General features: G+C 46.6%; 2 protein-coding genes across 2 annotated transcripts in view; both read left to right on the forward strand.

Annotated features, from left to right (window-relative positions):
• The window catches only part of LOC135532613 (WD repeat-containing protein 62-like), a gene marked incomplete at its 5' end in the record, with an annotated part of 61,380 nt that extends 37,896 nt beyond the window's left edge, over window positions 1-23,484 (forward strand). Inside the window, 9 exon segments of the mRNA XM_064960086.1 lie at window positions 2,031-2,351; window positions 2,498-2,628; window positions 4,455-4,558; window positions 8,464-8,586; window positions 9,003-9,123; window positions 10,593-10,698; window positions 12,024-12,090; window positions 19,814-20,775; window positions 21,501-23,484. Coding sequence (XP_064816158.1) covers window positions 2,031-2,351; window positions 2,498-2,628; window positions 4,455-4,558; window positions 8,464-8,586; window positions 9,003-9,123; window positions 10,593-10,698; window positions 12,024-12,090; window positions 19,814-20,775; window positions 21,501-21,755 — 2,190 coding nt within the window.
• A 595-nt stretch (window positions 23,485-24,079) lies between these two features.
• The window catches only part of atg16l2 (ATG16 autophagy related 16-like 2 (S. cerevisiae)), a gene marked incomplete at its 3' end in the record, with an annotated part of 31,948 nt that continues 30,131 nt past the window's right edge, over window positions 24,080-25,896 (forward strand). The window contains exon 1 of the mRNA XM_064960084.1: window positions 24,080-24,380. Within this exon, the coding sequence (XP_064816156.1) occupies window positions 24,224-24,380 (157 nt within the window). The remainder of the gene's footprint in view (window positions 24,381-25,896) is intronic.

Here is a 25,896-nt window from a genome sequence, read left to right on the forward strand (position 1 = left end):
TCCCATAATGTCAAAGTGGATTTCCATTTAAAAAAAAAATGTTTTTAAAAAATGGGGGAAAATGAAAAGCTGAAATATCTTGAGTCGATACGTATTCAACACCTTTTGTTATGGCAAGCCTAAATACCTTCAGGAGTGAAGATTTGCTTAACAAGTTACATGATACATTGCTGGTTCTCTGTGTGTAATAATAGTGTTTAACATGATTTGTGAATGACTACCTCATCTCTGTACCCAACGCATACCCCTTATCTGTAAGGTCCCTCAGTTGAACAGTGAATTTCAAATATAGATTCAACCACAAAGACCAGGGAGGTTTTCCAATACCTTGAAAGAAGGGCACCTATTGGTAGATGGGTAAGAATAAATTTTTAAAAAGCCCATTGAATATCCCTTTGAGCACGGTGAAGTTATTAATTACACCTTGGATGGTGTATCAATACACCCAGTCACTACAAAGATACAGGCGTCCTTCCTAACTCAGTTGCCGGAGAGGAAGGGAACTTCTCAGGGATTTCACCATGAGGCAAATGTTGACTATAAAACAGAGTTAAATGGCTGTGATAGGAGAGAACTGATGATCGATCAACAGCATTGTTGTTACTCCACAATACAAACCTAATTGACAAGAGTGAAAAGGAAGCCTGTACAAAGTAAACTGCAAATAATGCTTTCCACCAGACACTGGGAGATGAATTCACCTTTCAGCAGGTCAATAACCTAAAACACAAGGCCAAATCTACACTGGAGTTGCTTACCAAGAAGACAGTGAATGTTCCTGAGTGGCCGAGTTATAGTTTTGACTTGGCGAACAAAAATATAAACGCAACAAAAATATAAATGCGACATGTAAAGTGTTGGTTTCATCTGCTAAAATAAAAATCCCAGAAATGTTTCATACGCACAAAGAGCAGGGGGTTGCTGAAGTATTTCTGTGTTTTTTAATACAGCTCCTATGTGGGGGGAAAACTCATTCTGATTGGTTGGGCCTGGCTGCTAATTCGGTGGGCCTGTGCCCTCCCAGGCCCACCTATGGATGCACCCCTGCCCAGTCATGCGAAATCCATAGATTAGAACAAGGTCCTAATTTATTTATTTTAATGAACTTTTAATTTAAAAAAAATATTTTAAAATTGTTGCATTCCCATTTTTGTTCAGTATAAAACTGCATGAAAATCTATGGCAAAACTTTAAAATGGTTGTCTAGCAATGAACAACAACCAATTCTGTCAGAGCTTGAAGAATTTAGAGAGAGAAAAAAAAATGGTCAAATGTACAATGAAGGTGTTCAATGCTCTTTAGCCGCGTTCACCTTGGCAGTTTGAACTGTCTCCAATCCAATCGATTTGCACATCAATCCTTTTTCCTGCAGTCTGGACAGCCAAAAAGCACAAGGGATCTGATCATTCAAGCCACATTTAAACCCACCTTTGTCGGTGTCAGAAATAAATCTGTGACTTGTCAAATCTGATTTTTATTTTAAGTGTTGTTGGGTTTTTTCGACTGTTATTCAGCACAACGTGTTGCTTGCTAGCTACTCACTCCATTGTCACTTTGACAGGAACACATGGTATGTTAGCTAACTAGCTTGTTAATTGTTTACAAAGAAATTAGTGTGTCAGTAAGCTTAAGAGCTAGCTTGCGAAGTGACTGCTGTGGCTAGCCGAAAAGGACTCGTTATGACAGTTGGCTCGTCTTATCCTTTTGAGTCTTTAAAAGTGTTCTTACGCTAATACCTATGTAACTTAGCTTTCTGCTGTACGTTAAGTAGAGGGGTATGAATACCTTCTGAATGTCCTAGTTGTATGTTAAGTAGAGTGGTATGAATACCTTCTGAAAGCACTAGCTGTATGTTAAGTAGAGGGGTATGAATACCTTCTGAATGTCCTAGTTGTATGTTAAGTGTTGTGACTCAGTCTTGTGGCAGTTCCCTCACTCTGATGGTCGGATGTTGCCTCTCTGGCTATGTTGGCATTGTGCACTTTAACAGAGCCTTTTTGTGATTTGAGATGGTCTCGCTGTTATGTCAGGGTCCTGCAGCAGGCACCACTGCTCTCCCTGCCGAGCTCCAGCCAGCACACCTCCAGCCGCGCGGGCGCTGGGCAGAGCATCTCAACCCCCTGGCCATCCGCTCTGTCCTGGAGACACACAGCCTGCAGCGCCCTCTCTCCCCCACCCCCCGCAGAGCAGAGGGACCAGGAGAGGAGGAGGAGGAGGAGGAGGAAGATGAGGAGGAAGATTCATACTTCCACCCTCAGAGCCTGGACAGCCTGCTTGGAGAGGAGGACGAAGATGTGGCAGTGGTGGAGGAGGAGGAAGATGTGGTGGAGGATGACGACAACGAAGATCAGGTCTGTTTAAAGAGATACTTCACTCAAAAATCATTTTAAATAAAACATTTAAAAACATTATGTCTCAGACGTGGTATGTTGTAGGTTCCATATTGTTGTCACTCAGTCCAGACAAACAACACATTGACATTTTTGTTTTTATTTAGGGTTCTGGGTCTCTTCAGAGGCCTGGGTTCCTGGCCCTACCGGACAGTGACGACATGTTTGGTCCTGGCCTCAGTAGCTACGTTCTTTACCCGGCTAACAGCACCACGCTGTCCACTGGAGGAGGAGAGGGGTGAGTCAGAGTGGATCTGTCTGGTTGGACATCGAGTTACTGTTTCTCTCAAAATGAGTTGGATGTGGGGACGCTTTGTGTATGAGGTTATAGTTGTTTATGTAGGGCTGCTTTGTGTGTGTGTATACATACATACATACATACATACATACATACATGCAGTGATACAATGATACAGTGGGGCAAAAAAGTATTTAGTCAGCCACCAATTGTGCAAGTTCTCCCACTTAAAAAGTTGAGAGGCCTGTAATTTTCATCATAGGTACACTTCAACTACGACAGACAAAATTAGAAAAACAAATCCAGAAAATCACATTGTAGGATTTTTAATGAATTTATTTGCAAATTGTGGTGGAAAATAAGTGTTTGGTCAATAACAAAAGTTTATCTCAATACTTTGTTATATACCCTTTGTTGGCAATGACAGAGGTGAAGACTTACAGAAAACGTTTGAGGTTTTCACACACTGTTGCTGGTATTTTAGCCCATTCCTCCATGCAGATCTCCTCTAGAACAGTGATGTTTTGGGGCTGTTGCTGGGCAACACGGACTTTCAACCCCTTCCAAAGATTTTCTATGGGGTTGAGATCTGGAGACTGGCTAGGCCACTCCAGGACCTTGAAATGCTTCTTACGAAGCCACTCCTTCGTTGCCCAGGCGGTGTGTTTGAGATCACTGTCATGCTGAAAGACCCAGCCACGTTTCATCTTCAATGCCCTTGCTGATGGAATGAGGTTTTCACTCAAAACCTCATTCCAATGATACATGGCCCCATTCATTCTTTCCTTTACACGGATCAGTCGTCCTGGTCCCTTTGCAGAAAAACAGCCCCAAAGCATGATGTTTCCACCCCCATGCTTCACAGTAGATATGGTGTTCCTTGGATGCAACTCAGCATTCTTTGTCCTCCAAACACGACGAGTTGAGTTTTTACCAAAAGTTCTATTTTGGTTTCATCTGACCATATGACATTCTCCCAATCTTCTTCTGGATCATTGAAATGCTCTCTAACTTCAGACGGGCCTGGACATGTACTGGCTTAAGCAGGGGGACACGTCTAGCACTGCAGGATTTGAGTCCCTGGCGGCGTAGTGTGTTACTGATGATAGGCTTTTTTACTTTGGTCCCTGCAGGTCATTCACTTGGTCCCGCCGTGTGGTTCTGGGATTTTTGCTCACCATTCTTGTGATCATTTTGACCCCACGGGGTGAGATCTTGCGTGGAGCCCCAGATCGAGGGAGATTATCAGTGGTCTTGTATGTCTTCCATTTTCTAATAATTGCTCCCACAGTTGATTTCTTCAAACCAAGCTGCTTACCTATTGCAGATTCAGTCTTCCCAGCCTGGTGCAGGTCTACAATTTTGTTTCTGGTGTCATTTGACAGCTCTTTGGTCTTGGCCATAGTGGAGTTTGGAGTGTGACTGTTTGAGGTTGTGGACAGGTGTCTTTTATACTGATAACAAGTTCAAACAGGTGCCATTAATACAGGTAACGAGTGGCGGACAGAGGAGCACCCCCCCCAGATCATCACCGAGCCTCCATCAAATGCTACAGTGGGTGCGAGACCTGGAGAGGCCGACAAGCCATAGTGTTTTGTAGCCGCTGTGAAATTTGGTGGAGGATCGATGATGATCTACATTTTTCCCCAGAGCTGTATGTGGTTGTCCTCTGTAGCTAACTTGGTAGAGCATGGTGCTTGCAATGCCAGGATGGTGGCTTCAACACTGATACGTTCAGAAATGTATGCACGCATGACTGTTTTTGTGTGTGTGTGTGTGTCTGTGTGTGTGTGTGTGTGTGTGTGTGTGTGTGTGTGCGCGCGCAGTGAGTTTGGCCAGCGGCAGCAGGGCTGGGGAGGAGAGGACGAGCTGAGTCCAGACAGCGCCTGTTGTGTTGGTTCTGCAGAGAGCCAGGACCAACCCCAGGATGGTAGGACTACTATAGTACAATTACTACCACTGCTCTACTATAATACTACTACTCTACTAACACCACTACATATACTAATATACTACTACTATAATACCACTACACTAAAATACTACCACTACACTAATATACTACTACACTAATATACTACTACTACAATACTACCACTACACTAATATACTACTACCACTACACTGATATATCACTACACTGATATATCACTACACTAATATACTACTACTACAATACTACCACTACACTAATATACTACTACTACTATACTACCACTACACTAATATACTACTACTACAATACTACCACTACACTAATATACTACTACTACAATACTACCACTACACTAATATACTACTACTACAATACTACCACTACACTGATATACTACTACTACAATACTACCACTACACTGATATACTACTACTACAATACTACCACTACACTGATATACTACTACTACAATACTACCACTACACTGATATACTACTACCACTACACTAATATACCACTACACTATTCAAATCAAAGTTTATTTGGCACGTGCGCTGAATACAACAGGTGTAGTAGACCTTACAGTGAAATGCTGAATACAACAGGTGTAGTAGACCTCACAGTGAAATGCTGAATACAACAGGTGTAGTAGACCTCACAGTGAAATGCTGAATACAACAGGTGTAGTAGACCTCACAGTGAAATGCTGAATACAACAGGTGTAGTAGACCTCACAGTGAAATGCTGAATACAACAGGTGTAGGTAGACCTCACAGTGAAATGCTGAATACAACAGGTGTAGGTAGACCTCACAGTGAAATGCTGAATACAACAGGTGTAGTAGACCTGACAGTGAAATGCTGAATACAACAGGTGTAGTAGACCTCACAGTGAAATGCTGAATACAACAGGTGTAGTAGACCTCACAGTGAAATGCTGAATACAACAGGTGTAGTAGACCTCACAGTGAAATGCTGAATACAACAGGTGTAGTTAGACCTCACAGTGAAATGCTGAATACAACAGGTGTAGTAGACCTCACAGTGAAATGCTGAATACAACAGGTGTAGTAGACCTCACAGTGAAATGCTGAATACAACAGGTGTAGGTAGACCTCACAGTGAAATGCTTAGACAGGCTCTAACCAATAATGCAATCTACTACTATAATACTATTTCTACTAAAAAGAAAAATAAACTATACTATGAAACAAAGATGAAGGATAGTAAAAAGCTTTGGAGTACCTTAAATTACATTTAAGAAAAATTACATTTTTTGGGGGGTGGGGGGGGCCAACTCGGCTTCATCATTCACTGAATCAGATGGCTCATTCACCAGAAAACCCACTGATATTGGCAACCTACTTTAATGACTTCTCCATTGACGAGATACACTTAGGCATGACATGCTAGCAACAAACGCTGACACTACACATCCAAGTATATCTGACCGAATTATGAAAGACCAGAATTGTACTTTTGAATTCCGTAAAGTGAGTGTGGAAGAGATGAAAAGGGTATTGTTGTCAACAATGACAAGCCACCGGGTCTGACAATATGGATGGATGATATTTCCACCCCTATTAGCCTCCAGATACTGACTCCCTGTCTCCTCTCCTCTCGTCTCCTCCTGTAGATACTGACTCCTCTCGTCTCCTCCTGTAGATACTGACTCCTCTCCTCTCCCCCTGTAGATACTGACTCCTCTCCTCTTGTCTCCTCCTGTAGATACTGACTCCTCTCCTCTCGTCTCCTCCTGTAGATACTGACTCCTCTCGTCTCCCCCTGTAGATACTGACTCCTCTCGTCTCCCCCTGTAGATACTGACTCCTCTCGTCTCCCCCTGTAGATACTGACTCCTCTCGTCTCCCCCTGTAGATACTGACTCCTCTCGTCTCCCCCTGTAGATACTGACTCCTCTCGTCTCCCCCTGTAGATACTGACTCCTCTCGTCTCCCCCTGTAGATACTGACTCCTCTCCTCTTGTCTCCTCCTGTAGATACTGACTCCTCTCGTCTCCTCCTGTAGATACTGACTCCTCTCCTCTCGTCTCCTCCTGTAGATACTGACTCCTCTCCTCTCGTCTCCTCCTGTAGATACTGACTCCTCTCGTCTCCCCCTGTAGATACTGACTCCTCCTCTCGTCTCCCCCTGTAGATACTGACTCCTCCTCTCGTCTCCCCCTGTAGATACTGACTCCTCCTCTCGTCTCCCCCTGTAGATACTGACTCCTCTCGTCTCCCCCTGTAGATACTGACTCCTCTCCTCTCGTCTCCCCCTGTAGATACTGACTCCTCTCCTCTCGTCTCCCCCTGTAGATACTGACTCCTCTCCTCTCGTCTCCTCCTGTAGATACTGACTCCTCTCCTCTCGTCTCCTCCTGTAGATACTGACTCCCTGACTCCTCTCGTCTCCCCCTGTAGATACTGACTCCTCTCCTCTCGTCTCCCCCTGTAGATACTGACTCCTCTCCTCTCGTCTCCCCCTGTAGATACTGACTCCTCTCCTCTCGTCTCCCCCTGTAGATACTGACTCCTCTCCTCTCGTCTCCCCCTGTAGATACTGACTCCTCGTCTCCCCCTGCAGATACTGACTCCTCTCCTCTCGTCTCCCCCTGCAGATACTGACTCCTCTCCTCTTGTCTCCCCCTGTAGATACTGACTCCTCTCCTCTCGTCTCCCCCTGTAGATACTGACTCCTCTCGTCTCCCCCTGTAGATACTGACTCCTCTCGTCTCCCCCTGTAGATACTGACTCCTCCTCTCGTCTCCCCCTGTAGATACTGACTCCTCTCCTCTCGTCTCCCCCTGTAGATACTGACTCCTCTCGTCTCCCCCTGTAGATACTGACTCCTCCTCTTGTCTCCCCCTGTAGATACTGACTCCTCTCCTCTCGTCTCCCCCTGTAGATACTGACTCCTCTTCTCCGCCTACAGACACTGACTCCTCTTCTCCCCCTGTAGATACTGACTCCTCTCCTCTCGTCTCCCCCTGTAGATACTGACTCCTCTTCTCCGCCTACAGACACTGACTCCTCTTCTCCCCCTGTAGATACTGACTCCTCTCCTCTTGTCTCCCCCTGTAGATACTGACTCCTCTCCTCTCGTCTCCTCCTGTAGATACTGACTCCTCTCCTCTCGTCTCCCCCTGTAGATACTGACTCCTCCTCTCGTCTCCCCCTGTAGATACTGACTCCTCTCCCTGTAGATACTGACTCCTCTCCTCGTCTCCCCCTGTAGATACTGACTCCTCTCCTCTCGTCTCCCCCTGTAGATACTGACTCCTCCTCTCGTCTCCCCCTGTAGATACTGACTCCTCTCCTCGTCTCCCCCTGTAGATACTGACTCCTCTCCCTGTAGATACTGACTCCTCTTCTCCCCCTACAGACACTGACTCCTCTTCTCCCGCTGTAGATACTGACTCCCTGACTCCTCTTGTCTCCCCCTGTAGATACTGACTCCTCGTCTCCCCCTGTAGACACTGACTCCTCTTGTCTCCCCCTACAGACACTGACTCCTCTTCTCCCCCTACAGATACTGACTCCCTGACTCCTCTTCTCCCCCTACAGACACTGACTCCTCTTCTCCCCCTACAGACACTGACTCCTCTTCTCCCCCTACAGACACTGACTCCTCTTCTCCCCCTACAGACACTGACTCCTCTTCTCCCCCTACAGACACTGACTCCTCTTCTCCCCCTACAGACACTGACTCCTCTTGTCTCCCCCTACAGACACTGACTCCTCTTCTCCCCCTACAGATACTGACTCCCTGACTCCTCTTCTTCCCCTACAGACACTGACTCCTCTTCTTCCCCTACAGACACTGACTCCTCTTCTCCCCCTACAGACACTGACTCCTCTTCTCCCCCTACAGACACTGACTCTTCTTCTCCCCTTACAGATACGGACTCCCTGAGCCAGGTGAGTTCTACAGGTAGTTCTGGAGTGGAGGAAGAGGAGGAAGATCCACAGACACTCCTTAGACAACACTTTGACACCATGGCCAACCACCTGAGCAACGAGGGTACGAATGATGATGATGATGGTGACGTAATGAGCCACAAGCCTCTTGTCTGGGTCAGAGTATGTGAGTCGAGCTAAAGCAAGGGTCTATAGCAGCAGACGAGTAGACGACAAATGCATGCTGGGCCGGGCGTCCCCTGAACTCATGAAGTGAGCTATACTGGCGCTAAATTGGAGCGGGTGAGAAGGTCTTTGGGGAAACTCGCTCTGCGGTGTAGGCGAGTTCGACAGGCTCCACTCCAGCTCACATACTCTGGTCTGGCTCTAACCCTAACCAGGCCGTCGGACAGACAGGTGTGGTTGTGAGTCGAGGCTAGTGTCTCGTAAACCATTTTTTTTACAATTTGGTAACCGTTAGGATGTATTGTAAGTACAGTTTGTAGCGAGCTATAACTGCTATCTGTTCTGCTCCTGTAGAGCGGTTTGAGACGGACCTGTCCAGTCTGCAGTCTCCACCCATAGAGACGGAGAGCCTCTTCCTCAACCCCCGATTCAGCATCTCCACCCGCTTCCTGTCTCGTTTCCAGAGCCGCCTCCGGTCAGTAACGCCTTGCCTCAATCACCACCTCACCTTGTGCCGCATTCAAAACAACTTGGAACCTGGGAATCTCCAATGTCAGTGTGTTCAAGTCAACTAGGAACTCTGGGGAGAGGGGCAGTATTCCAGCTCGGAATTCAAAGTCGGTAACTCGGGCATCTTTCTAGAGCTCTGACTTTCCGACCTGATGATCACTGACATCATGATTTCACCTTTTTTTTTCCCCCAAGAGTTCCCAGTTGTCTTGAAAGCACCATTTACCTTAGTCACTCACACCGACCTCAATAACGCCTCGCCTCAGTAACACCTCCCCCTGCCTCGGTCACACCTCCCCCTGCCTCGGTCACACCTCCCCCTGCCTCGGTCACACCTCCCCCTGCCTCGGTCACACCTCCCCCTGCCTCGGTCACACCTCCCCCTGCCTCGGTCACACCTCCCCTGCCTCGGTCACACCTCCCCTGCCTCGGTCACACCTCCCCCTGCCTCGGTCACACCTTCCCTGCCTCGGTCACACACCTTCCCCTGCCTCGGTCACACACCTCCCCCTGCCTCGGTCACACACCTTCCCCTGCCTCGGTCACACACCTCCCCCTGCCTCGGTCACACCTCCCCCTGCCTCTGTCACACACCTCCCCCTGCCTCGGTCACACACCTCCCCCTGCCTCGGTCACACACCTCCCCCTGCCTCGGTCACACACCTCCCCCTGCCTCGGTCACACCTCCCCCTGCCTCGGTCACACACCTCCCCCTGCCTCGGTCACACACCTCCCCCTGCCTCGGTCACACACCTCCCCCTGCCTCGGTCACACACCTCCCCCTGCCTCGGTCACACACCTCCCCCCTGCCTCGGTCACACACCTCCCCCTGCCTCGGTCACACACCTCCCCCTGCCTCGGTCACACACCTCCCCCTGCCTCGGTCACACACCTCCCCCCCTGCCTCGGTCACACACCTCCCCCTGCCTCGGTCACACACCTCCCCCTGCCTCGGTCACACCCCCCCCTGCCTCGGTCACACACCCCCTGCCTCGGTCACACACCTCCCCCTGCCTCGGTCACACACCCCCCTGCCTCGGTCACACACCTCCCCCTGCCTCGGTCACACACCTCCCCCTGCCTCGGTCACACACCTCCCCCTGCCTCGGTCACACACCTCCCCCTGCCTCGGTCACACACCTCCCCCTGCCTCGGTCACACACCTCCCCCTGCCTCGGTCACACACCTCCCCCTGCCTCGGTCACACACCTCCCCCTGCCTCGGTCACACACCTCCACCCCTGCCTCGGTCACACACCTCCCCCCCTGCCTCGGTCACACACCTCCCCCCCTGTATTGATGCAGTGTGCGGTTAGTATTCACATACATCACTGATGTGTGTCCAGGAGCATCAAGATATATTGTATATTGATTCAATCATGCAATGTGTACTTGTTTTTAAAACCTGTCCTAATTCTTATCCGTGATGTCTTAGTGGTCCTGGTTCTGCCCTGCGTCCTGCTCCTCTCCCGCCCAGCATCACCGAGGAGCCCAGCAGCCACTCCTCACCTGACCCGACCCCCAGCCTCAACACTACTCAGGTACTGGCCTGTTCCTCACTTATCTTGTTCGCTGATTCTTCCGCCCCAAAATGTGAAGAAGATCTGGTGGAACACGACGTCAATATTGGCCTTCATTAGGATACAGAGTGGCAGGAGATTTCTCCCTGAGTATTGCTCATTGGTTTAAAGGCCCAGTGCAGAATAATTCCTGTGTTTTTATATATATTTTCACAATGAGGTTTGAATAATTCTGTGAAATTGTGATAAATGGCCTCTTTCGTGTAAAAGCTGTTTGAAAAGACAGCCTGAAATTTCTTCCCGTTTTTGGTGGGATGGAGTTTTGGCCTGCATGATGACATCACTAGGTGGTAAATGAGTTAGTAGACCAACCAGAGTTCCCAACCAGAGTTCCCAACCAGAGTTCCCAACCAGAGTTCCCAACCAGAGTTCCCAACCAGAGTTCCCAACCAGAGTTCCCAACCAGAGTTCCCAACCAGAGTTCCCAACCAGAGTTCCCAACCAGAGTTCCCAACCAGAGTTCCCAACCAGAGTTCCCAACCTCTACTAATAACAGCTAGTTGTCCGATTTCCTCTCCCTACTTCCAGACAGTCCTAGCAAAACTCTTTCTTCAGAAGTTGCTATTTGCTAAGAAGCTATTTTTGTTTGTTTTTTGACAATTTTAATTGAAAACAATCTTAGTAAGGTACTTGTTGCCCATAAATTCTGACATTGAGATTTAAAAAAATAAACTGTTACATTGGACCTATAATTGTCTTAATCTACCAATCATTTCCCACAACACCTTCCCCCACGTGTCTTGTGCATCTGTTCTATCGGCCCGAAGTTTCAGCTTGAGATTCTTACTGGGAAAATTTTCCCCGCAAACTCACATCGACCACAGATTTTAGGGGGGTCGTCTTTGTTCTTCTCGTGAAGCCATTCGTTAGTTTGCTATGACCTTTGCTCGTTGGAAGGTAGGACCTATTGTATTCTTCTCCCTTTGAGGTTAGAGGAAATGTTTTTTGCTAGCACACCACAAGTTCCTACCCGAGTCCTGCCTCCATTTGGAGCCACGCCTCACCGTTGTGTGATTCGCTAAAATTAAAATATGACATACTTTACTCAGTGAGGTCATTCACAAATAATTCCATGGTCACTCCCACTAAGACCAATTTTGAATGGTTGATTTTACCAGGCTTATAGCCACTGAGCGAGGTTAGTTCCTCGCCAACACGCAGAACACAAGATACACATCAGGGGCCAGATCATAACCTGAGATGCAAATCATATTTAGATATTAATCTCCCGTAAAAGTTTATGAAAGTCACTGAAGATTTTTTATTTATTTTTTTGCTATCTACAGGCCAACTCCAAGCAGTTTGTCGTGAGCAGTACTACAGAATCTGTTCAAGAGGAGAGCCAGACCCCTGGTGAGTACTCATCTAGAGGTAGACTGATGTGGTGTAGGGTTTTCAGTTCGGAGGAAAATGTGGAGCCGGATTTTTAAAATTTACCGGACATTTTTAGAAATGTATCGGGACATGTTAACGCATTAGGGTGTAGGGTGGCCGAGTGGTTAGAGCGTTGGACTAGTCACCGAAAGGTTGCAAGTTCGAATCCTCAAGCTGACAAGGTACAAATCTGTCGTTCTGCCCCTGAACAGGCAGTTAACCCACTGTTCCTAGGCCGTCATTGAAAATAAGAATTTGTACTTAACTGACTGGCCTAGTTAAATAAAGGTAAATTAAATTAATTAAATATTAGGGTGTAATGTTAACGCATTAGGGTGTAATGTTAATGCATTAGGGTGTAATGTTAACGCATTAGGGTGTAATGTTAATGCATTAGGGTGTAATGTTAATGCATTAGGGTGTAATGTTAATGCATTAGGGTGTAATGTTAACGCAATAGGGTCTCAACCCACCGTGCTCAAAATCACATTTTAGATGATTTGTAATTCATTTTAACGGAGTAGAAATTAGCCTGTAAAGTTGTACTGAAGTCGAATGATGTTCTTGTACCAACGTTTTCTGAAAAGCAAAACACAGTCTGCTGCACCTTCATCCCTGCTATAAATTATAAATCATAATTATTATTTTATTTTTTCAAATATAATATTTGCAAATGACTTGTCCTAAAGGCTTATTTGTATGAACATTTTAAATAATAAATAACAAAACACAGCTATTTTCAAATTGTAATTAGGCCTAATAAATAGCATAACATGGCTGTCTACGAACACCAGGGCCGGCCGGTCATGGCTAGAAGGGATCCAACTTTTGTCTAAATAGTGTCAAATTTGACTTTTCGTAGCAGGTTAGGAGAATTAGGTTAAAGTTAGGAAAAGGATTAGGGTTAGCTAAAACGCCTTCTAGCCAGGACCGGGCCGCCCTGCTCCCCATTTCCGATGCGGTACAGCACCAGAAATAAAACAAATTATCAAATACATTTTGGACATATTCATATTCAATATGTAAATAAGCTAAATTCATTTAGACTGGTTCATTGAGAGAGCGCTTGTTTTACAGTGCTCCTGTGAAATAAGACCTGCGTCAGGCATTCATGAAAGCACTTGTTTCCAAAGCTCATGATATTAATAAATGTTATGTTTATTGTAATTTGAACTGTCGTGACTCGTGTCGTGTGATATATATATACAGTTGAAGTCAGAAGTTTACATACACCTTAGCCAAATACATTTAAACTCCATTTTTCACAATTCCTGACATTTAATCCTAGTAAAAATTCAATTTTAGGTCAGTTAGGATCACCACTTTATTTTAAGAATGTGAAATGTCAGAATAATAGTAGAGAGGTTGATTTATTTCAGCTTTTATTTCTTTCATCACATTCCCAGTGGGTCAGAAGATTACATGCACTCAATTAGTATTTTGTAGCATTGCCTTTAAATTGTTTAACTTGGGTCAAACGTTTTGGGTAGCCTTCCACAAGCTTCCCACAATATATGTTGGGTGAATTTTGGCCCATTCCTCCTGACAGAGCTGGTGTAACTGAGTCAGGTTTGTGTCTCCTTGCTCGCCCACAAACGTTCTATAGGATTTAGGTCAGGGCTTTGTGAACCTTGACTTTGTTGTCCTTAAGCTATTTTGCCACAACTTTGGAAGTATTCTTGGGGTCATTGTCCATTTGGAAGACTCATTTGCGACCAAGCTTTAACTTCCTGACTGATGTCCTTGAGATGTTGCTTCAATATATCCACATAATTTCCCTGCCTCCTGATGCCATCTATTTTGTGAAGTGCACCAGTCCCTCCTGCAGCAAAGCACCCCCACAACATGATGCTTCCACCCCCGTGCTTCACGGTTGGGATGGTGTTCTTCAGCTTGCAATCCTCCCCCTTTTTCCTCCAAACATAACGATGGTCATTATGGCCAAACAGTTCTATTTTTGTTTCATCAGACCAATGTCAATTAACCTATCAGAAGCTTCTAAAGCCATGACGTCACTGAATAATCTCAACTGAAGTCACTAATTGCTCATGACACACATCATTACTCTATAAATCAATTCCAAATGTTGATACTATACATGACAAGGAATGCATTGATCTGGCCTAGGGCAGCAGCAGAACTACTAGGACTGGGCCTGACGAACACAATCATTGGCCTCTAATTTACCTGTTTGTGGCGGTGGACCGTGGTCTGCTCAAAGTGAGCAACTGCTATTGGGAAGTTAAAACTGTCCGTCTCCTTGGAGCAGCGTGATGCACATCAGCCTCGCTACCTTGTCCTCAAGGAAGAGGGATCTTGAGGCCGTCTTTACTAGTTTGGAGAACGAATCTCCTCTCGGCTGGCACACTGGAACTGAGGATAGTCACTGTTATTTTTGCAATGGATTTTCGTTTCCTCCAGGACAATTTGGCCGGCAACAAGTTTTATGTATCGGCTTTAAAATGTTTTGAAACCACCAAAAGCCAGAATTTACTTGCTAAGAGAACCCTGTCTCTGTCAACCTGTCTCTGTCTGCTGGTTGATGGTCTCTGTCTGCTATGGTCTGTCTGTCTCTGCCTGCTGGTTGATGCTCTGTCTGCTGGTTGATGGTCTGTCTGTCTCTGTCTGCTGGTTGATGGTCTGTCTGCTGGTTGATGGTCTGTCTGTCTCTGCCTGCTGGTTGATGCTCTGTCTGCTGGTTGATGGTCTGTCTGTCTCTGTCTGCTGGTTGATGGTCTGTCTGCTGGTTGATGGTCTGTCTGCTGGTTGATGGTCGGTCTGTCTGCTGGTTGATGGTCGGTCTGTCTGCTGGTTGATGGTCGGTCTGTCTGCTGGTTGATGGTCGGTCTGTCTGCTGGTTGATGGTCTGTCTGCTGGTTGATGGTCTCTGTCTGCTGGTTGATGGTCTGTCTGTCTGCTGGTTGATGGTCAAATCAAATCAAATCAAATTTATTTATATAGCCCTTCGTACATCAGCTGATATCTCAAAGTGCTGTACAGAAACCCAGCCTAAAACCCCAAACAGCAAGCAATGCAGGTGTAGAAGCACGGTGGCTAGGAAAAACTCCCTAGAAAAGCCAAAACCTAGGAAGAAACCTAGAGAGGAACCAGGCTATGTGGGGTGGCCAGTCCTCTTCTGGCTGTGCCGGGTAGAGATTATAACAGAACATGGCCAAGATGTTCAAATGTTCATAAATGACCAGCATGGTCGAATAATAATAAGGCAGAACAGTTGAAACTGGAGCAGCAGCACGGCCAGGTGGACTGGGGACAGCAAGGAGTCATCATGTCAAGTAGTCCTGGGGCATGGTCCTAGGGCTCAGGTCAGTTGAAACTGGAGCAGCAGCACAGCCAGGTGGACTGGGGACAGCAAGGAGTCATCATGTCAGGTAGTCCTGGGGCATGGTCCTAGGGCTCAGGTCCTCCGAGAGAGAGAAGGAGAGAATTAGAGAACGCACACTTAGATTCACACAGGACACCGAATTGGACAGGAGAAGTACTCCAGATATAACAAACTGACCCCAGCCCCCCGACACATAAACTACTGCAGCATAAATACTGGAGGCTGAGACAGGAGGGGTCAGGAGACACTGTGGCCCCACCATCAACCAGATGGTCTGTCTGTCTGCTGGTTGATGGTCTGTCTGTCTCTGTCTGCTGGTTGATGGTCTGTCTGCCTGCTGGTTGATGGTCTCTGTCTGCTATGGTCTGTCTGTCTCTGTCTGCTGGTTGATGGTCTGTCTGTCTGCTATGGTCTGTCTGTCTGCTATGGTCTGTCTGTCTGCTATGGTCTGTCTGTCTGCTATGGTCTGTCTGTCTCTGTCTGCTGGTTGATGGTCTGTCTGCCTGCTGGTTGATGGTCTGTCTGCCTGCTGGTTGATGGTCTGTCTGTTTGTCTGCCTGCTGGTTGATGGTCTGTCTGCCTGCTGGTTGATGGTCTGTCTGTTTGTCTGCTGGTTGATGGTCTGTCTGTTTGTCTGCTGGTTGATGGTCTGTCTGCCTGCTGGTTGATGGTCTGTCTGTTTGTCTGCTGGCTGGTTGATGGTCTGTCTGCCTGCTGGTTGATGGTCTGTCTGTCTGCTGGCTGGTTGATGGTCTGTTTGTCTGCTGGCTGGTTGATGGTCTGTCTGTTTGTCTGCTGGCTGGTTGATGGTCTGTCTGTTTGTCTGCTGGCTGGTTGATGGTCTGTCTGTTTGTCTGCTGGCTGGTTGCCTTATGGCTAACGAGGCATGGTGCGATGAAAGAAACATACAGGAACTCAAATCCTTCTGTTCACCTGATTTAGAATTCCTCACAAACAAATGTAGACCGCATTACCTACCAAGAGAATTCTCTTTGATTATAATCACAGCCGTATATATCCCCCCCCCAAGCAGACACATCGATGGCTCTGAACGAACTTTATTTAACTCTTTGCAAACTGGAAACCATTTATCCGGAGGCTGCATTCATTGTTGTTGGGGATTTTAACAAGGCTAATCTGAAAACAAGACTCCCTAAATTTTATCAGCATATCGATTGCGCAACCAGGGGTGGAAAAACCTTGGATCACTGTTACTCTAACTTCCGCGACGCATATAAGGCCCTGCCCCGCCCCCCTTTCGGAAAAGCTGACCACGACTCCATTTTGCTGATACCTGCCTACAGACAAAAGCTAAAAAAAGAAGCTCCCACGCTGAGGTCTGTCCAACGCTGGTCCGACCAAGCTGACTCCACACTCCAAGACTGCTTCCATCACGTGGACTGGGACATGTTTCGTATTGCGTCAGATAACAACATTGACGAATACGCTGATTCGGTGTGCGAGTTCATTAGAACGTGCGTTGAAGATGTCGTTCCCATAGCAACGATTAAAACATTCCCTAACCAGAAACCTTGGATTGATGGCAGCATTCGCGTGAAACTGAAAGCGCGAACCACTGCTTTCAATCAGGGCAAGGTGTCTGGTAACATGACTGAATACAAACAATGCAGCTATTCCCTCCGTAAGGCTATCAAACAAGCTAAGCGTCAGTACAGAGACAAAGTAGAATCCCAATTCAACGGCTCAGACACAAGAGGCATGTGGCAGGGTCCACAGTCAATCACGGACTACAGGAAGAAATCCAGCCCAGTCACGGACCAGGATGTCTTGCTCCCAGGCAGACTAAATAACTTTTTTGCCCGCTTTGAGGACAATACAGTGCCACTGACACTGCCTGCAACGGAAAAATGCGGTCTCTCCTTCACTGCAGCCGAGGTGAGTAAAACATTTAAACGCGTTAACCCTCGCAAGGCTGCAGGCCCAGACGGCATCCCCAGCCGCGCCCTCAGAGCATGCGCAGACCAGCTGGCTGGTGTGTTTACGGACATATTCAATCAATCCCTATACCAGTCTGCTGTTCCCACATGCTTCAAGAGGGCCACCATTGTTCCTGTTCCCAAGAAAGCTAAGGTAACTGAGCTAAACGACTACCGCCCCGTAGCACTCACTTCCGTTATCATGAAGTGCTTTGAGAGACTAGTCAAGGACCATATCACCTCCACCCTACCTGACACCCTAGACCCACACTGCCCTAACCCATCTGGACAAGAGGAATACCTATGTGAGAATGCTGTTCATCGACTACAGCTCGGCATTCAACACCATATAGTACCCTCCAAGCTTGTCATCAAGCTCGAGACCCTGGGTCTCGACCCTGCCCTGTGCAACTGGGTACTGGACTTCCTGACGGGCTGCCCCCAGGTGGTGAGGGTAGGTAACAACATCTCCTCCCCGCTGATCCTCAACACTGGGGCCCCACAAGGGTGCATTCTGAGCCCTCTCCTGTACTCCCTGTTCACCCACGAATGCATGGCCACGCACGCCTCCAACTCAATCATCAAGTTTGCGGACGACACAACAGTGGTAGGCTTGATTACCAACAACGACGAGACGGCCTACAGGGAGGAGGTGAGGGCCCTCGGAGTGTGGTGTCAGGAAAATAACCTCACACTCAACGTCAACAAAACTAAGGAGATGATTGTGGACTTCAGGAAAGAGCAGAAGGAACACACCACTATCCACATCGATTGAACAGTAGTGGAGAGAGTAGCAAGTTTTAAGTTCCTCGGCATACACATCACAGACAAACTGAATTGGTCCACCCACACAGACAGCGTCGTGAAGAAGGCGCAGCAGCGCCTCTTCAACCTCAGGAGGCTGAAAAAATTCGGCTTGTCACCTAAAGCACTCACAAACTTCTACAGATGCACAATCGAGAGCATCCTGGCGGGCTGTATCACCGCCTGGTACGGCAACTGCTCCGCCCTCAACCGCAAGGCTCTCCAGAGGGTAGTGAGGTCTGCACAACGCATCACCGGGGCAAACTACCTGCCCTCCAGGACACCTACACCACCCGATGTTACAGGAAGGCCATAAAGATCATCAAGGACATCAACCACCCGAGCCACTGCCTGTTCACCCCGCTATCATCCAGAAGGCGAGGTCAGTACAGGTGCATCAAAGCTGGGACCGAGAGACTGAAAAACAGCTTCTATCTCAAGGCCATCAGACTGTTAAACAGCCACCACTAACATTGAGTGGCTGCTGCCAACACACTGACACTGACTCAACTCCAGCCACTTTAATAATGGGAATTGATGGGAAATGATGTAAATATATCACTAGCCACTTTAAACAATGCATACGTATATACTGTACTCTATATCATCGACTGCATCCTTATGTAATACATGTATCACTAGCCACTTTAACTATGCCACTTTGTTTACATACTCATCTCATATGTATATACTGTACTCGATACCATCTACTGTATCTTGCCTATGCTGCTCTGTACCATCACTCATTCATATATCCTTATGTACATATTCTTTATCCCCTTACACTGTGTATAAGACAGTAGTTTAGGAATTGTTAGTTAGATTACTTGTTGGTTATTACTGCATTGTCGGAACTGGAAGCACAAGCATTTCGCTACACTCGCATTAACATCTGCTAACCATGTGTATGTGACAAATACATTTGATTTGATGGTCTGTCTGTTTGTCTGCTGGCTGGTTGATGGTCTGTCTGTCTGCTGGCTGGTTGATGGTCTGTCTGTCTGCTGGCTGGTTGATGGTCTGCCTGCCTGCCGGCTGGTTGATGGTCTGCCTGCCTGCCGGCTGGTTGATGGTCTGTCTGTCTGCCCGCCTGTCTGTCTACCCGCTGGTTGACTGTTGCTGTAACAATCCAGTGAGGGGTGCGGAGTGTCATCCAACGTCTTTAAAGAGGCGCTCCTCTTCGGTCCAGCAGACTCCCCAACCCCGCCATCCCCTACGCAGCCGCAAAACCATAGCTGTTCTACACTGGAGAGAGACTCTGGGAGGTGTGTGTGTGTGTGGTCGATCCACCACAGCATTGATTGTGACTCACCTTGTGTCATGGGGATAGCTAGACTTGGTTCTCTGTATCCTTGTCTCCATCTCTCTCTGGGGTTCCACCGTCTGGGGTTCCACTGGTGCTGGCAGCCTGCTCTGATGTATAGATCACACAAGGTGATAATCTGGTTTCTAGGATGCAATGTGAGACTTTATGTTACAGTAAACCAGCATCTCTCCCATCCTGGTCCTGGGGACCCAACGATGTGTACTACGTCGCCTAGGATCAGGATGGGAGAAACAGTGGAGTATATAACCCTGCATGTCATTGACCTGCTGTCTTTCTGTTCCGACCTGTCAGATGTGCCCGATAAAACCCTGAGGTCTCAGTCTAGTGGTCCGTCATCATCCAGCTCCACCCTCAAACCCTCCCAGCCCGGCCTGGACAAGGAGCCCCTGACCCGGCTGCCTCGCCAGCGTTACATGGGCACCACCACCAGCTCCAGAGCCAAGAGGTCCCAGGGTGAGGGCCTGAACATCTCCCCGACTGAGGAGGAGCACCCTGCTGGGGGGAAGATCATGGAGGCGAGAGCCTCATCCCTCCTGGACCTCCAGAACGTTACAGACCCGGAGTGCAAGGAGAATCTGCCGCCCCCTGTAGTCCCGCCCCCTGTAGTCCAGCCCCCTGTAGTCCAGCCCCCTGTAGTCCCGCCCCCTGTATCCCACACCACCACCCCTTCCTCAGTGGAGCCTCCTGCCAGCCAGCCTCCCTCCGTCCCTCCTTCTCCTGCGGGGAACCACAGAGCCAGAGCAGCTCTCCACCTGGATCTGGCTATGCCCTCTGACCCCCCCGCCTTAACCTTCCCTCTGGCCTCCCACAAGTCCCAGAGGAGGTTTGGAGACTCGACCCATCCGACCCGCCACGCCTTGGTCACCCCAACTGAGATGCGTTCTCTTGGGAAGGAGGCGAAGAGGTGCCTCCGTAACATGGAGGACAGCTTGGGGCGACGGGGAGGATTACCAGGGCTCCGCAGTAGCCCGGCCCCCACCTCGTCTCCGGCCTCGGCCCCCCATCTGTGCCCTACCCTCTCTCAGGCCCAGCTCACCGAGAACCCCTCCCATCTGCCCCAGCTGCAGCAGGCTCGCGACAGTCCTGTCTCTGGTTCTGCCTGTTCCTTCCCTCTCCACGGTGACTCTGGTCTCCACGGTGACTCTGGTCTTCACGGTGACTCTGTAGAGGAAACCCTGAACCTTCAGATGTGTCACCAGGTGGCCAACGAGTTGAGGCACACCATGAGAAGAGCCGTCACATTCTACAACAAGGTCAGATTACAAACGTATTTACAATTATATTCGCTAGCTTTTCAAAGATTCACGTGTTATCAAGTTTTAACGAGCCCGGCCCAACATTTCATCTGAGCCTTTATTCTGTCAAAGGGATACTGGTGATTTTAGACATTTCAGTCATTTCTCTACTTACCCGGAGAGTCAGAACTCATGGATAGCATTTTTTTTTATCTCTGCGTGCAGTTTGGAGATGGAAGTTAGCATGACGTTAGCTTAGCGCAAATGCAGTTTTGAGATGGAAGTTAGCATGACGTTAGCTTAGCGCAAATGCAGTTTTGAGATGGAAGTTAGCATGTCGTTAGCTTAGCGCAAATGCAGTTTGGAGATTGAAGTTAGCATGTCGTTAGCTTAGCGCAAATGCAGTTTGGAGAGTAGCATGTCGTTAGCTTATAGCGCAAATGCTTTTAGTATCCCGGTACAGTAGCCAGCTCCTCTCAAAAGCAGGGGCATAAACTGTCTAACTATTCAAACTGGATGGTTGGTCATTTATAGTCTACATAGTAATCAATATTTTATAATTTTTTTGTTAATTTCACTGATAATCATAAAATAGCAGATTCTATCCGCTTCCTCATTTTTTGCCCGTTCCGTTGTCACATAGAGTTCGCAACATATCTGTCCCATTATGGCGTCAGAGAACACAGACACCACCATTTGAGACCGATACAACGTTGTCTGTTTCTCTCTCTGTTCTCTCACAGGTCTGCTGTATGACAGACAGCCCAGAGCAGCAGGGCCAGATGTCGGCCATTTTAAAAGAGGCCTTTTGTGTGGCTCAGACGGAGCTGGCCTCTGTGTTTCCTTCGGGTCAGACGTCAGCAGCAGGTCACAGCGCCCCCTGTCCCCTGGAGGACTCTCCAGGTCGCCAGCTGAGAGACGACCGGACCGTGGCTCTGTTGGAGAAATACTCTGAGATGCTACTGTTCATTGCTGAGAAGAAGATGGACAGTAGCTAGTTGATGGGTTTGACTAGATGGGATGCCCCCGCTAATATCAGAAGTTACTTTTCGTAGCAGGTTAGGAGAATTAGGTTAAGGTTAGGAAAAGTTATCCCTGGACGCGACTCGAATATGCACGTTTTAACAGACATGACCCTAGCTGATGGAGGATGAGACAAGACGTCCTTACGTGAAGCAAATATTAACTAACCAGATGTGAGCAATTGGATGCTTTCACTTCTCACCAGACTGTTTTCAATAGCATCCTGTCTCTTCTAACCAGACTGTTTTCAATAGCATCTTGTCTCTTCTAACCAGGCTGTTTTCAATAGCATCCTGTCTCTTCCCACCAGGCTGTTTTCAATAGCATCCTGTCTCTTCTAACCAGACTGTTTTCAATAGCATCCTGTCTCTTCCCACCAGGCTGTTTTCAATAGCATCCTGTCTCTTCCCACCAGGCTGTTTTCAATAGCATCCTGTCTCTTCCAACCAGGCTGTTTTCAATAGCGTCCTGTCTCTTCCAACCAGGCTGTTTTCAATAGCGTCCTGTCTCTTCTAACCAGACTGTTTTCAATAGCGTCCTGTCTCTTCTAACCAGACTGTTTTCAATAGCATCCTGTCCCTTCGAACCAGACTGTTTTCAATAGCATCCTGTCTCTTCTAACCAGACTGTTTTCAATAGCGTCCTGTTCCTTTTAACCAACAGCACCTTTTTTTAAACCTGACCGGATGACTGTCTCTGTATATTAGAATGTTTATTTAGATTTGTTTTAAACCTCATACTTTCAGTGAAATGTTTAGCACCTCATTAGAGACTGACTGAAGTAAGTCACTGGTAAAAATACATGCTTCACAATCTAGTTTAAAGTCTCCGAGTTGTTTAAAATCTTTTAGCTCTTTGTCTTATTTTCCTATTTATCTTAATTAATGGATGTTTTATTTCAAGTTTTCTTTCTTTTTGCTTGTTACTTTAATTGAAAGCTCTTTTGTTGTTTGTCTTTTTTGTGTGTTTTGGTAGCTGTTGTCATTCTTCGATTTATTTAGCTCTCACAAAAGCATCTCAAAGTAGAAGTGCTGATCTAGGATCAGTTTATCATTTTAGATGCATTGTGGGTTTAATTTTATTTTTATTTTTTTATGAATACGATTACATTAGACAGATCCTAGATCAGCACTCCTTCTCTTGGATGCTTTGTGGCTACGAGCCCAGGTCCTTAACCCATTCTGTATCTAACCTTGTAGCCATGGTAACGCTTTATTTTAAAACATGATCTATTTGAGCGTCAAAGCGGTCAATGAGGAGTCATTCAGCCACAACCAAAGTGACCTGCTTTAATCAGTGTTTACATTTGAATCTCTTATTATTATGGTCTGTTTCTTTTGACCTGTCCAGGTATTTGTGTACCAGGTTATGTTTTGCTAGTTCTCTCTATCTAAGCAGTCAAGTCGAGTTCAGTATTAGTGTGGTTTCTGCTTGCTTCCTATCGAGGTTGGAGCCAACAGACACTAGTGTTAAGGGCTCTATTATGTTAAAGCCTGTGGAATCAGATGGGTAGAATAGTCTCACCGTCGCCTGCAGTGTTTTGTACAGTTCTCCTGTGGTGTTTCACCTGTGTACTTCATGGTTTCTTGTGAAATTGTTCAATTTCAATGTAAATTATTTGTAATATTTTTACCTTTCTGCTTTTGCATTCATACAAAATGTCTATTTTACTAAGAATGTGTAATAAAGGTTTTTTACATATTGCTTTGTGTGTTCTGCATACAACAACCAGACTAGCTTTAATGTGGAACCCATGGGGGAACTAGGAACAGATGAAGGCCTGGAGAATGTCTGTGGACAAAATTTAAAGAAGGAATTAGGGTGCCATCTTTGAAGAGAACTGCTGAACACCGGACCTACTGGAGGCAGTCTGGGGGGGGGTTAATTCAATCTCCTTTGAAATCTAGGCCAATTGCTCATTCTCTTGATTCAGTCATGCACTTCTCTGTTGGTCCATATGTATAAGTTATTTTAGAGTAGTGCCGCGTTGAGGTGCTATTCGGGAACTAGGAATCTCCGAATGTTCCGACTTGAGAACTGGTTGACTGCAGCATGTGAAGAACTACAACCAGTTAGCAAGTCGGAAGTTTCCGAGTAGCAGATTAACGTGGCATAGATAGTGGGGAGTTTGACAGTGGTCACACAAACAGATTTTAATTGGCATTGTACTTCAGCACGGGCGTGTTCTGCCCTAACATGTTTTCAATGACGAAAATGACGATTCCAGTCTGACTCAGGAAAATAATGGTAAGTAGCATCTGATTGGATAGGAAACTTGTTGTTCGCCGGACCGCCTGGCACTTCCATGTTGACAGCCGAGCCAGTCTCTGTAGAGATTTTATTGAAATGGAAAGTTCCTAAATGTTTCTCTGATATACAATAGACTAAACTATTTGGCAATGCCGTTTAGTAACAGCCTAAATTGCTGTAGGACTAGTCTATCATGGCGGCGCTAGGAGCGGAACGTGGCGAGGTGTCTAAAGTCGAAGAAAAGATAAACACCCAGAAGACTGCCGACTCATGGAAACGTCATATCATCCGCCAACTCAAACATCGGGATGAGTATCAGAAGGCGATGTTTCAAGATGTCATACTGGCATGTATGTACAAGTTCTTTGCTGAAGGACTTGTGTAAAAAAAAATATATATACATATATATTGTAGTTTTCTTTCAGATGGCCTAAAAAAAGCTTAAGCAAGATTCATTTTCCGATTCAAGGAAGTTCTAGAGATAATGCCATGCTGCAACAATAGATAGCTCGGTTTCAATTCAATTGGAGACAGATTTTCATGCGAATACTATAGAATTCGATTTGTATTTTTTTAAGTGTGAATTTTCCCACCAGTGTTGACACCAAATGAACTTTTTTTTTGCGGATAAAATCAGTGCGTGATGACGTAGGGCACACACAATGTAGGCCTACCTTTTTACTTACGTTTTCATGTACCTATTAAAAATCTAAAATTCAATGTTTCCATCGCATTTTCAACTCTACGTTATAGTTTTGTCACAAACTGTTGCGTTAAATAGCAAATATGCCTCCTCTGGTCTTGGCTTGTAGTCTCCAGCCCAACAGCTCACAGATAAAGTGCTGGTAGGCTCCTCTACATTATGACATTATTATGGATAAAAGCGATAATATTTGTCAAATGGCTGTCAAGCATCGTGTCACCAGGATATGACCCTCTATTTATTGGAAAGCAGCATCAAGATCACAGTGCACATTCACTATCCTGTGAAGTTCATCTATGAATTTAATTTAATAAACTGCATGGTCTCCTGATTTGTAGTGGGACGACCACACAACATATCATATCATGTGACTCTAAATTTACTTCTGTTTGATGGGTTATTATATCAATATTTGCCCATAAACACGTTGCCGTCGCAATTTCGTGCATCATTAAGTTTACCCACACAAAAATATCCCACCATTTCAAACTAACAAATAATCTATCAGCAGTTGTGAAACTGTACCATCAAAGCTGTCATGTTTTTTTTTTTATATGGGAAGACTTTACTTGCATAAAAACTGTGGATGGAAACGTGGTTTAATGTAACAAAAATTAATGTAGCGAGGTTTCGATCCAATTGGCAACAGATTTTCATGCGAATATTATTAAATTTGCATAAAAACAATATTTGCAATTTCTCACCAGAGATGTTTCCATCAAATTGATTTGTTGGTGGTAAAAGTGTGATGATGTAGATTCAGAAAATACCCTTTTTCCGTTCAATTCCCATTTATCGAATTAAAAAAATACAAATGAAATGCGCTTCCATCACATTTTCAACTCTACTGAAGGTTGTCAAGTCCCCCCCCCCCTACTGAAGGTTGTCACGTCCCCCCTACTGAAGGTTGTCACGTCCCCCTACCCCCCTACTGAAGGTTGTCACGTCCCCTACTACCCCCCCACTGAAGGTTGTCACGTCCCCCCTACCCCCCTACTGAAGGTTGTCACGTCCCCCTACCCCCCCCCCCACTGAAGGTTGTCACGTCCCCCCTACTGAAGGTTGTCACGTCCCCCTACCCCCCCCTACTGAAGGTTGTCACGTCCCCCTACCCCCCTACTGAAGGTTGTCACGTTCCCCCTACCCCCCTACTGAAGGTTGTC

Source organism: Oncorhynchus masou, unplaced genomic scaffold (genome assembly GCF_036934945.1).
Source record: "Oncorhynchus masou masou isolate Uvic2021 unplaced genomic scaffold, UVic_Omas_1.1 unplaced_scaffold_1943, whole genome shotgun sequence".
Lineage (NCBI taxonomy): Eukaryota > Metazoa > Chordata > Actinopteri > Salmoniformes > Salmonidae > Oncorhynchus > Oncorhynchus masou.